At 40.8% G+C, this 13538-nt stretch overlaps 1 protein-coding gene across 2 annotated transcripts; it reads right to left on the reverse strand.

Annotated features, from left to right (window-relative positions):
• Positions 1-344: 344 nt before the first annotated feature.
• On the reverse strand, positions 345-13260 carry nfatc2ip (nuclear factor of activated T cells 2 interacting protein). Of its 2 annotated transcripts, none has more exons than XM_030058832.1 (9): positions 13166-13260; positions 9218-9331; positions 8552-8612; positions 7449-7575; positions 5764-5847; positions 5253-5526; positions 4333-4477; positions 1668-1786; positions 345-1577 (listed from the first exon to the last, which is right to left on the reverse strand). In XM_030058832.1, exons 1-9 carry the CDS (start codon positions 13175-13177, stop codon positions 1416-1418), a joined length of 1098 nt encoding a protein of 365 aa, XP_029914692.1. In that variant the 5' UTR covers positions 13178-13260; the 3' UTR covers positions 345-1415. The 2 variants fall into 2 exon arrangements, with proteins under 2 accessions (XP_029914692.1, XP_029914693.1); XM_030058833.1 differs by lacking the exon at positions 13166-13260 and adding an exon at positions 12186-12454.
• Positions 13261-13538: the final 278 nt, after the last annotated feature.

The following is a 13538-nucleotide window of genomic DNA, read 5'->3' on the forward strand; positions in this document are numbered from 1 at the left end:
TCAGAATGGATAGGATGTATGGTCCAAAAATATTACATTATTTGAAGCTGGAAGATAAAAGTATATAAATTGCATATCTGTCTTTTGAATTTAATTCTTCTGCCATACATGCATGTCAGTTTGATGCATGTCACCCTATGGCTCATTTTCTCCCTCATAGCGACATGATATCCTTTAGAAAATGCCTGAGAAAGTGAATCTGAACGGCAGGTGAAGTATTTGTTTCCCCAAGGATTCATAAAACATTCTCTTACTTGGCCATTTACTCCCAACCTGTTTAATACTAATGTTAGGTAAAGCTGTCACCCAGTTTGACAAAAACATGACAAGAAATATGACTTAAATAAGGTTATTGAATATCAAAAGTTTATTTATATTTTACAGTTTTACAACAGCAAATTAAACGTTTGGAAGTGCCCAGTCACACCAAGTGTGACTTTAGGACATCCTTCAGGGAGGTATCAACCTTCCCAACCTGAGAGAGCAGACACAGGTGGAAATGAAAAACAACTAAATAATTATAACAGAATGGTGTATTTTGACAGACTTAACAAGTTAAATAGTTAACTGGAGTCTACATGGTTAAACTATGTGAGGATGAAATCTCAGGATGAAAGTTCAGAGAGTGCAGTTTAAAAATACAGAACACCTGTGAGCAAAAGGGTTGAATCTTTGGATGAGTACTTCTTTTATACTAGTGCTGGGACAGCTTTTCAACAGCAGTTTCTAATGACTAAATCTGCACTGCTGGGATAGAATGCTATAATTTCATGAATTACAGCTTCACAAAGCTAGGCTACATTGTAAGAGCTGTTTTAAAACTCAAAAAATCCAGAGGGGACATCAGTAAGCTGCACACAAACAGGCTAGTCTATGATGTTATACACCAAAAGATAAAGAAAAGAGTGAGGTAAAACATCTAATAATGAGCAGAGGATTTAACTACTGTATAGGAAACAGCTTGGATTTTACTCATCAGTTTCAATTTTTAAAATCGAAACTGAAAAATGAAAATTAAAAAGTTATCATGAAATGTACATGAAATGTACAGCTAGTGCAGCTTTGAACTGATTTCAAAGTCAGGGGTTTCACACAACACCAAAATATCTGAATCACTGAGATGTCTCCAAAGTGCATTGAAATTTTTCAAAAATATACTTTATATTTGCCTTTCAAGGAGTTTCCAGACATTGTGAAGGCCCCGACAGATCACCCAATCCCTGAATATATGTACAAAGTTGTGATAGTGTGTAATTTGCATCACTGTCAAAAGCCACCTGTCCACGAATTTGTATGGAGGGCTTAATGAGCTGAGCCTCATGAACTGATATGATTATGTCTTAATGGAGAGTGAGCCCTGGGTTTAAAAAACTGCAGCAATTTAGCCCTCCTCGTTCCTGTGATGTGAGAAATTCTCATGTCCATACTTCGATCACATCACCATCCTCCATGTCCAGTTGAGACGGCGTCTGGCTGTGCGTGATCTTGGAACCGTCAAAGTGAAACTGCACCTTGCACCTGGAGCTCACAGGTATGCTGGACAGGTACTGGGAGAGCACGGAGCCCAGCGGCGCATCCTGACCGACACAGAAATGAAACAAGGCAGTGTGAGAGTTTGTGTCAAACAGCTGAGACAAACGTAAAGCTGCTGTGGTGGAGGTACGCACTCTGTCCAGGGTGTATTCCTGGGCTGAGCCTTTTTCTTTGCCCTGTAGTCGCACAGTAATAACGCTGCTGCTATCTTCCTCAGCTTCCTGTTTGTCATCTGCAGCCATGACAACGCAATCTACACAGAACAGACCAAGAAAAAAAAGAATACATTTCAGATTAGTTAATTGTTTTAAATGCAACAGTAACCATGCCATCCCAAATGAAAAAGGCAATTCTCCCCTGGGCCAATTGGTTACCAATCTGTCATGTAGTTGTGACCTATAATTGTAGCACAAACAGAATTTGTATGGAGAGGACCAATCATAGAGACAGTGGTACAACAGTGGTACACAATAAAGTAACGATTATGGATTGTTACTATGGTTACAATGGTGGCTCTAGCCAAAAAACAGATAAATAAAAGAATTGTGAACATTTTTATCTGTGTGTCCTGCTGCCTTGCATGAGTGCTTAGACAGCTGTAAGAAAATCAAATGAAATATGACATCAACAGTAAGATTAGTTTTACATTATCAAAGATTACGCTTCACTTGCTAGCTCCTCCATCTGCTGACTAGCAAACCTTCCAGAGTTGGTAGGCATCACCATCATCATCAAACATATCTTTGACTTAATATAACCCCTTACATGCTACTACGATGAGTTTTATCCAAATTTTAGTGAAGAAGAGAAGTGTTCATTAACTTTAAACATCTGGGGCCCTATCTTGTGCCACCCGCTATCCGCTGCCACTACCTGCTACCCGCAAATTGCGGATTTAGGAACTTCCGCTATCCCTAAACGGTATCTTGCGCCCGCGCTATCCGTTATGCCGACTCCGTCATTTGCGCCGGAGGTGTGTCCGTGTTTCATGCGCTATCCCTAAAATTGCTATCTTGCGCACACACTTTAAGTTACTTACGCTCACACACTTTAAGTTACTTACGCTCTCGTAACAGCCCAAACTTAAAGTTTGGGCTGTTATAAGAGCGCGCCCAGGCGGCTTCAATGCACGCCCCGACGGAGCCTCGCCACGCACATGGTCGGACTGATACTGGGCCGCCTGGCGGAATGGACTGAGTCTATTACTCATATAGACTGTTTAGAGGAAAGACTGTTTTAATTGGACACTGACGCCAGCACGTTTTATTGTTTTATCATAAGCCAGCAGCTGTGCTATATTTTTATTTTTAATATTTTATTTGCCCAATCTACCTTGTCAATAAATTAGTTTACTCTTATGGCCCTTTTCCATTAGTATCTACACGGCTTGACTACTCGCCTCGACACGGTTTAGGTGGTTTTCCATTACAACTGAGTAGCACCTCGCCGTGGGTGGAGTCGTTAGCAAGGCGGCGCACCGTCCAGCTCCCTCTGGATTCTTTGGGCCGCCACCAAGCTCAGAAAAGTCTCCACGTCTTTATTTGACTGCGGTAGCGGTTTGCTTGCCATTTTCCGACTTTGACAACTTCACTGATGATCAATGTGCTGTTGCCGTTTTTTTTTTTTTTTTTTTAATGTCGGGTTTTGTTTTTGTGCAGGAGTCGCTCTCGTCACTCCCTGTCCAATCAGTTGCCTGCATGGCGTTTACGTCACATTTTCAGCTCGACTCAGCGTGACTCAGCTCGCTTGGAACCCTGGCTGAGTAGGTCCCAAAATGGGACCTGCTAGCAGGCACTACCACCTAATGGAAAAGCTCTTAAACCGAGTAGAGTTGAGCCGAGTCGAGCTGAGTAGGTACTAGTGGAAGAGGGGCAATAGTTCCACCTCTGCCTCTTGTGTGTGTGTGGTGTGACCCGGGGATTTTACTCAATCAGTACAACCTTGTGACACGTCCACTTGGACACATGTGGCTCCACCTCCCGAATTAACTCGCCTATAATATAATATATAATATGTGTATACATATAAAGCCAACTTGCTTTAGCCTCAGTAGAACCCCTGAGAAAATCTACCTCCCTCTCTCCATCGCGGGTTGTGGGTTTAGGATTTAGGATTTAGGATAGCGCAGCCTGCCCTTAAAGGCAATGGCATCTGGCACACTGATTGGTTTAACTGGCGTAACGCCCAAAACACGCCTATGCATAATATAGCGGGTAGCGCAGGTGTTTTGCGGATAGCGGGAGGTGCACAAGATAGCAACTTTTACGGAGGAACGCCTCTTGCGCAACCCTAAATCCGCAAATAACGGGTTTAGGGAGTCTGGCGCAAGATAGGGCCCCTGGTGCTATGATAACTACAATCACTTCTATTCACCTGTGCAAAGATGTCAAAACCATTGGATTTATCCTATATTTTTAAAAGAGGGCAGCAAGTTGTAAAAGACAATCACTTAGTGCTGGCAATAGTGAAAACGTATTTCAGCTGCAATGTTAGAAAGGTTGCCAAGAAGCGGTACAAGATGCCTTGCCACAGCACTTGCTGCAATCCGCTTTGTCTCAAGAGAGTCAGCGACTTGTGAGAAGTTGGCTTAGCCTGATAAGCACCTTGTGGACACTGAACAGTCATGGAACACTGATCTGAATGACACCGACTGTTCTGCTTCCTTCAATCTGTGTGGCAGCGCCACTCTCAGGCCACCCAGCTTTATTCTTATGGGAGGGAAGAGGAAAAGTTTGTATTTTTTTTTTCTTAAGGTGAAAACACTTGAGGTTCCTTTTGGCTTAATGTCATGTGACTCACCTATGATATCAGCGATGCTGAGGCCAAGCTCATTGGCCGTTAGGTGTGTGGGAAGCTCCATTTCTTTCCTCAGCAACATGATACGAGAAGGCGGGACTTTAAGCTTGACAGACAGTTCATCCACTACCTTGCTTAATGGTACCGACTGAAGATGCAAACCATAATGTATAATAATGAAAAAAAGAGAAAAGAAATACAGACTGTAGTCAATGTGCAGACAAATCTCAAGTTAGAAACATCAGAGACTGAAGCAGATCCAAAATGTTATAACAATTACCATGTCCCAAATTAACAACACACACTGCCCTCTTCATTCATTCATTCATTCATCTTTTAAACTGCTTATCCTCACTAGGGTCGCGGGGGGGTGCTGGAGCCTATCCCAGCGCTCATAGGGCGAAGGCAGTGAAACACCCTGGACAGGTCGCCAGTCCATCGCAGGGCAACACTGCCCTCTTAGTATTCTCATATCTTTCTGACATGTTATATATGTTAGAAAGATATGTGTAGTGTATAGATGTGTGTTTTTACAGTTTTTCTGGTTTCCTGGTCTCAATCTGTATGTATGTCGCATCTGTGGTACTGGCACATTCTGGCACTGTAATTCTTAACTCCATCAACTCATTTAAAGCTTAGCATTTTAGTATTCTAGCCTGTTAGAAAGATCCATTTGCAGCCATTTTTGGATGGACAATTTCAGGATGTATGCCTGTGTTGTGATTTTCCTGTTTTCAGAAAGGGCATTTAAAATGTTATTTGAGGCTGCAAACAAATGTCTTACTGGATTGTGTTGAACTCAAGCAGGAGGCTGCAGGAGTGTGGTGAGTTTCAGATAACAGACAGGTATTGACATTTTCATATGACCTGAACTGAAAAAACACATTGAAATTGAAAAAGGTGAGGTATCTCTGCATACATACCGACAGCACAGGGATCTTGTGGAGATCTGCTCGACAGCGGACCTTGAGGGGGATCGTCCGAACTGTCAGGGGGCTCTCCCCACTGTCTGCACATGTAGCCTGAGGCCGGGTGTTGGGAGTCACAATAATGATGTCATCATCGTCATCAAAGTTGTCACTGCACTCCTTCTCCTGCGGTGGCGGAGGCAGGTTTCGTTTGGTCCGCCTCCGCCTGGGCTCTTGAGGTGGAGAGTGGAGTAAGGAGCTGACTGCATCCAGCTTTCTGTTGAACTCACTGACAGAGGTGCGCACACAGACACACACCCACGCGTGCAGGTGGGTTATTCATCAGTCACAATGTTATTGGGGTGTAATGATTAATTATAAGATTATAATTCTAACCCCTAACCCCTTTTCAGCTGAATCAGACTCATGTTAACGCTGCGCCCAATCACTATAAGGTGACACCCGTCCCCTGCATCACAAGTTAACAGATCATTGAAGTGGATGTGAGCCAAAGCCTCAGACTCACTGGATCTTTCGGGTGACCCGCTGGGACACTTTGGCAACTGGACTGCCTACAGGCGGTGGAGGAGAGGGGGAGCCCCTGTCTTCCCTAAAATACAGATAAAGAGAGAATATAATCAAAAAATTTTTCAATGTGCACATTTCACTAAGGCTGGGGACATATTATTATAGCAATATCAGGATATAAGAGTCGACATCGTCTATGGATTTTGGATATCGTAAGATTGTGATATGTGACACGTAAAAGTTGTCCTTTCCGAGTTTTAAAGTCTTCATTAACATAAAGGGTTGCAATTTTCTGAACTTACTGGACCGCTCTAGTTGTCCCATTATCATATCAACATCACTAATGACTGCTTATCAGAAAATTCTTGTTTAAATATCCTATGAAAGCACCACTAGTCATCCTTTCAATATTATATCACAGTATTGATATCAAGATGTTCAGTCAAAGATATTGTGATATTTGATTTTGTTCATATCGCTCAGCTATATATTCGACTATTAAATCACTCCTGGATGTTCAGTCCACTTTGATGTATTTATGGTACATTCAATCCACTACCAGCACACATAATAGCCTCATTAGAACATATGCTCAAAAGGAAATGGCACAAATGCTTTTCATTTTCGATACATTTCATACAACATCCTATTGAGTGGGACTGTCACAGAGTGCTTTAGTGGTGGAAGAGTTATTCCCCACATTTTCCAACCTTGTAATGTGTTAATGCTGGTGAAAATTGCTAATATTACAAATCTGGACATGTAGAGCAATGTAGTTTTTCCTGCTATATTAAATATAGTTATACATACGGTTTAGAGAGGCTTCAGAATGAACATGCTAGTCAGGTTTATCATGATATGATTTAAGTTCAGCCTAAATGAAGAAGCTTGCTAAGTTATGTGATATTATAAGCTCTGTAGAGGCTAAACAAGAAACAAACTAGCCAGGCTTGTTAACTTAAGCCAAAGATCACTTAATAAATTTCAATCTGCCATGGACTGTTTTGTCTGGGTGTCTTCCAGCAGTCTGGATGCTGGGGGTCACATGGATATAGTGTCGTGCCTCTTGACAGTTAATTTCTTGGCACAAATGCATTCAGTTTCAACAATTTGTCTTGTGTGATACTTTCTCTAACTTACCTCTAACAGCCTGATGAAGACCCACAGGGGTTGAAAAGTGTTAGCTTTTTCAGTGATTGAGCCACTACAATAAAAGCTTTGTTTTGGGCCTATAAAAACATTGTCCATTTTGAGTTTTTACATATACGGTGATAATTTCACATATTGTATTTTAACTGACTGCTGCCCTTGTATGAAAGGTAAACCTAGTTATTTAAAGTGGGTGATATCTAAGTTCAGTGTGTCTGAAATACTGAAACATTTACAACAGATTTCACACCCTGCGAGCAGCTAAAATGTCAGCATTAACAAATGGTTCACCCAGGACATAATTTCAGTGATACTCATTGTGGACTTACTTCCTTTATCTTTAACTGCTTTGATAATGATGGGATAAGCTTGTCTGTCACAGGAACCTATTTCTGAGTTTAAGATTTTCATGTGGATTGCTTCAGAAAATCATGCCTCTTTAATTCCTGGTTGTTACGAGTGCGTCATGGGTCTGAGGATATTTTAGATGGAGTTTCTCTGGAATTTGACCTCAAACTGAGCTTTAATACTTACTGCACTTCATTCTTCTCCATATGTTCTGGTTCATCCTCCTCAGAGTCAGTGAGGGTGTAGCTGACTGGGCTCTTTTTTGCTGGAGGTGGTGGGGACACCGACCACAAACTGGCTTCTTCACTGTCGCCTAGACAACAACATTTGTAGCCTTTTAAATCTAGCAAAACTGAGCAAAATAGCTTTCCGGTACGGACAAAATCATATATCACAATGTCTTTGACCTTGATATCAATATTGTGACAATACACTCCTGATCAAAATCTTAAGACCAGTTGAGAAATTGCAAGAATTTACATTTTGCACTGTTGGATCTTAGAAGGTTCTAAGTTAAGCTTCAAAATGCAAAAAGAAGAAATGGGAGTGAGACAAAAAAAAAGGGCAAGCAATTTATTGCAAACAACCATTAAACTGAAATAGGCTGTTCATCAGCTGATCAAAAGTTTAAGACCACTGCCTTTAAAAGCCCAAATCTTGGCAAAAATGTGGATTCAGTATCATTTTATCTGTCAGGTATCCACACTGTCATGACCTCCTGATGGCAAAGGCAAAAAAGCTTTCTCTCTTTGAACGCGGTTGGATTGTTGAGCTCTATAAGCAAGGCCCAACAACAAGGCCCTCACAGCGTGCCATTGCAGCTGAGGTTGGCCGCAGTAAGACAGTCATTTTAAACTTACTAAAAGATCCTGAGGGTTATGGAACAAAAAAGTCAAGTGATAGACCCAAAAAAATTTCACCGGCCCTGAGCCAGAGGATCCAATTGGCTGTCCGTCAAGACATGGGACGATCCTCGGCCCAAATTAAGCCAAACTTTTTGTCTCACTCCCATTTCTTTTTTTGAAGCTCTACTTAGAACCTTTTTAAGATCCAACAGTGAAAAATGTAAATTCTTGCAATTTCTCAACTGGTCTTAAGATTTTGATCAGGGGTGTACTGTAGAGATGATGACTGATGCTTCATGTGGAAGCAGGTAAAGCAAATAACAGAACAGCTACAACACAGACAACACTTATGCCATAAAACAATAGTCATATCCAAAAATCACAGATGATATTAAAGTAATATCAGTATAAATGTATCACCCAGTCCTAATGCAGTGTCCCTACCAGCGCTCTCCTTCTCAGCAAGGATGTTGAGTGTTGGCTTCATCTGCAAACATGAGTTCACCTAAAGACACAAACACAGATGTAATCCACAACACACTTCAGATAAAATTAAAATTTTATGATCCCTATGAGGAAGCTGGGTGATTTCAGTTGAAAACAGCACTTAGAAACAGCAAAGAAAAGGAGAAAATAAATAATACAGGAGTGGGGCCATTTTCCGCTCCCAAATTTCCACACCAGAATGTGTTAAAGCAGCACTGCACAACTCTGCACCTTAGGGGGAAGAACTAATCTTTTAAAATTTAAGGACGTCAATACTGAGAAATCATATGAGGCTCAAACCCTTCTGCTGCCCCTTACAATAAATATATAAATACAAAGGGACTTTGGTGAACTTCATGTGATGAACTGAGATCCACCAACATGAATCGAGTTCCTATGAACTGTAAGCAGGGGGAAAAAAAACAAACAAAACTTGAATACTATCATATTCTTATATATCATCAGTCTACAGTTTTCAGTGCAATACAACATTCATTATTTTGTGACCAAGTGTTACATTTGTTTCCTTTTTTTAAAGACAGTGTTTTTTACCAGTGGCTCCTTAAAGTTCTTTCAAGCCAAATCAGATTTCTTTGACTGACAGGTTGAGTATTTGGACTTTACCTTGTTGGAGTAGATCGACACTGAGGGGACAGCGGCCGGGTCGATGATGCGGCGGCGTTTGGGTGGTGGCATCACAGGGGCGACAACCTCGAGGTCACTGTCACTGTCAGATATCTACAACAACACAGACAGACACGGTGTTGATTTGTTCAACGTGGTGTTGTGATTAAACATTTTCCAGAAACATTAACAAACACGTTTGTGATATTATCTAAGTTTGGTTTCTGATGGGGTGACACTGACATTTTGAAGGACTTCTTTCATTCGTTTGTTTTGACTAGGGCTTAGATCAATTTATGGAGCAGGTACTGGTCCTCTAATAAAACTGATATCAGCCAGTCTGTTTCAGACACCGCTGATATGATGGAATTATGATCCAGTTTCACAAATTACATAATTATAGTAAGACTGATCAATACTATACTATTTCAGTTTAAAGCCAATATCGATACCAATGATGTGCTGATATTATCGTGAATCCCAAAGGGAAAGTCTTCAGTCTCCTTACATCTTGAATCTGCCAATCACACCTCTGAGATTTCAGTTTTTGGGAACTGGCAGAGTTCTCCTTCCATAGAAACCAAGTGGGTTCACTTCAATTCAAGATTCAATACTTCAATTTCTAAGTGTCTATGTTTTTTTCCCCAACAAACCTGAGTGCAACCTTTCTGAACACTACAAACAGATGTGCTGCCATTCTGCTGGCGGGGCGCAGTACCTCGCCAACGGAGCGTCCTACCTCGCCTGAATGTCACGCTAAATTGATTTATTTTCAAATTAAAATATAAATAAAATCACAACAGAAATAATTTTATGTCACGTTTCTATACCCGCACCCATCCACGAGCAGACAGAGAGAGGAGGAGAACAGAGGAGAATCAACACTTGTACCCCCGTAAGTGAAATAAATAACTGATGTCATGTCGGCTCCAGCTGCCTGAAAAACAGGCGAAAATATCAGCGTTTTTTAAATGCATGGTACAACAGCCTGAGTCGACCACCAGTGGCAAAGATGAGTGTATTTGCACTCCTCCGGTCCCTGGTCCAAGTCAAATGGACATCCACACGGGCGTTCCAAGCACTACAGCCACAGGTACGAGTTCAGAGCAAAGCGGTAGCCCCCTGACAGGCTGCTCAAGTCGACTCATCATCATGAAGATGAGTGTGTTCCCAGTCCAAGTAAAATGGGCATGGGAACACGGGGACCCCTCTCCAAAGCCAGAATCCTAGGGGAAACACTGACTTCTGTCAAGGTTTGTGTATAATTTGCTCATCCTGCATTGTGGGATACCCATTTGCAGTTGATCACACTGGTAGTTAATGGTCTGCATGACTGTACACACTATCAATTTAACTGTGCAATAATTTAAGGCAGTAGGACCTGACAACAATTCAACAGTGCAATTTACACACAATTCTACTTTAATACTTTTTTTTTTTTTTTTTAACAATTACAATTAATGCACAAGTAGTATTGATGCACACACGCAAATTTCTAAAGGCACATGTTTTAATATCTCTAATTCTTATAATTTAATTCTCCTTTTGAGAATCTGAGCAACTGCAACTGACCCAATTTCCCCTCGGGGGTTCAAAAAAGTATGTCTGATTCTAAACCATCAGACGAGGGCATCAACGCAATATCATCCTCATCTTAACATTACACTTTTGCTCTATTTCCTCATGTTTTTTTTTTTTCTCGAGTAGGAGAATGCCCCAGCTGTTTCACGCTATGTTTTGACAGACTCAATTCATATCTAACTGCCTTACATAGGAAACCGAGATGTGTCAGATATAATTAAAGTTCCTAACAGCCGTGGCTGCACCGGCATATCATTGATAGACACCCGGACTTTTGCCGACTGCAGCTTTTCTATCTTTATCTGGTTAGCATTATCTGGCATTAGCATAGCTGTTAGCAAAAGACGCATCTGTGTCAATTTATCAGCCAGTTGAACAACTTCCCTTTCCGGCTTAGCCGTTTGCTTTTCAAAATTGTGTGAAATAATTATAAAGCAGGGCATTGTAATAACTTTGCACCTATACTTCAACATAACATTTTGCATGTCCCTAACAGACGTTTCATATGTTAATATGCCACATTTAACAGATACCTTTTACTTTCTCAGCTCCACTGTTGTTTTCAACCGCAACTGACAACTTTACTAAAAAATACAGCAACATTCAACCCTTATTACAAATAACTGAAGATGTCAAGTATTTGCTGGCAAATCTCTGTATTGATGTGGTAGTATTTTCTCAATATGACCTTGTATACATAGGCATATGTACGATACATAGCATATAAAGCTATATATTTTGTAAAGCGTCCGTTAAATCTGATTCTACCTAAACTAAACAACATAAAAACTGCCTGTCTCTGGTATATTAACAAAACTACATTAGCGGAGGTTTTTCAGCTAACTGTGATAAGGCAGTGGTTCTTAAACTCTTTTTCAATAATGTTTTGAATTTGATTTTTTTTTTTTTTTTTGGCCAAGCATCCCCGACCAGTGCAAAAAAAACAAAATTAGTAAGAAAGCAGTCTTTATAAGGAGGTCTAACGCCGCGACATGAGTGTCTGAAACAACAACCTAGTACAGACAATGTTTTGTTGGCTCTGTTTTTGCTAATTATTTCAGGGATTAATCATGATTGATAGATTTGTTTTAATTAACGTTTAAAAACGTCCCACGCCCCCCCTGCAGTACTCCAACCTGCCACTAGGGGTAAGCGTACCCGATTTTGACAACCACAGGATACGGGATGCGATAATCAACAATGACAGTGTAAAAGCGAAAAATAATGACCAACCGTTAGTGTGTTTTCCAACCAACGTCACTATTAAAAGTGAAGTAAAATAAAACATATCCTTTTTAAGAGGACAGACGGTTTTTGTGCCTCAAGATAGTCGGTACGTTAACGGTTAAGACCGTTAGAAAGCTAGCTAGCAAGAGGAGGCGCTCACCTGCTGCTGTCGCTGGGACTATCAGGAGGGAAACGCTCCACTTTACCGTGTCTGCAGTGTTGGAGCTCGGTAATTTAGCCAGCTAGTTACTGAAAATAAAACGGTCGTACCGTCTCTGAAACTGAGTGCCTGCAGTCAACAAATGAAAATACTTATTCCTGTTACGTTTTTAAGCAAGGCAGAGCAGTACAGGCCTCTTTTCGTCCTGAAGCGCATTGATTTGGCACGAACAGGTTCTGTGAAGAGGCCGCGGCGCCTCGGATGGCTACATGACTACGAGTAAACCACCCTTACATTGTGTTGGGTTTGTATTATAGTACCTACTCTGAACTTATTAAATATTGACCCTGAAACCCCCCATGTTGTAATATAACATCTAATACTGAAACTAATAAAAACTACACTGAAACTAAACATTAAAACAAAACTGAAACGAGCAAACACACCTTGAAAACTAACTGAAACTAAATTGGATTAAAAACAAAAATTTAAAACGAAATACAAATAAAAAGCAATGAAAAACGCTGGTAGCTCGGCAGCTACAGTCCAATCAGAATCAAGTACTCCCACTCAGCCGTGTAATAATTTAATTCATTTAAACTATTATGGTTTTATGGTTAGCGAGTCGATTATAAAATCAGTCAGATGGGTTGGGGATTGATTGGTGATTTCAAGTCAAAACAGCAGAAATTATTTGTATTTAATACGAGTTAGACATGCAATCAGCCGCATTGCAGACTTTTATTTTGTAGTGTGCAGACCGGAAGCGTGCGTAAATTTGCGAGGCCGTGGTTTCACTTTAATGTCGCGTCAGGTTGTGGCCAGACTAAATGCGATTTCTGTGGTTTGTCTGTGCCAAAGTGCTATTTCCGCCGGTCGCAGACTTAGTTATTATAACTCATAGTGTCCAATAACCCTGACAGCGTATCACTGATGAAGTTTAACCGTTTAAACGCTGCAAAATCTGTCACAACACTCACCGCTTCGGCCATAGTCGTTTTTTCCGCGCTCCGCTGCTGCGTTCAAACACTGTGGGAAAATTCGTACACGCACAAACGAACCAAAACACAGTGGCGCAAACACTGAATTTTCGAATATGCAAGATCTCAAAATTCGGCGTTGAACCTAAATAGAGGATGTGGTGAAACTAAATGATGCCAGGCGAATCTAGCGACTAGCAACAGGGCACAACACAAGGAAGCAGTATACATAAAATATTAAATCAACTGCTACAAAACTTGGGAGAAGTAGTGTGAAAAGTACAAGACGTGCACTACATTTGCACACGGTGTAAATATCAGTAATATGAGTGAGAATGATATATTGTGTAAAACACGTTCATCAAATAAATTA

This window comes from Myripristis murdjan, chromosome 8, assembly GCF_902150065.1.
Source record: "Myripristis murdjan chromosome 8, fMyrMur1.1, whole genome shotgun sequence".
Lineage (NCBI taxonomy): Eukaryota > Metazoa > Chordata > Actinopteri > Holocentriformes > Holocentridae > Myripristis > Myripristis murdjan.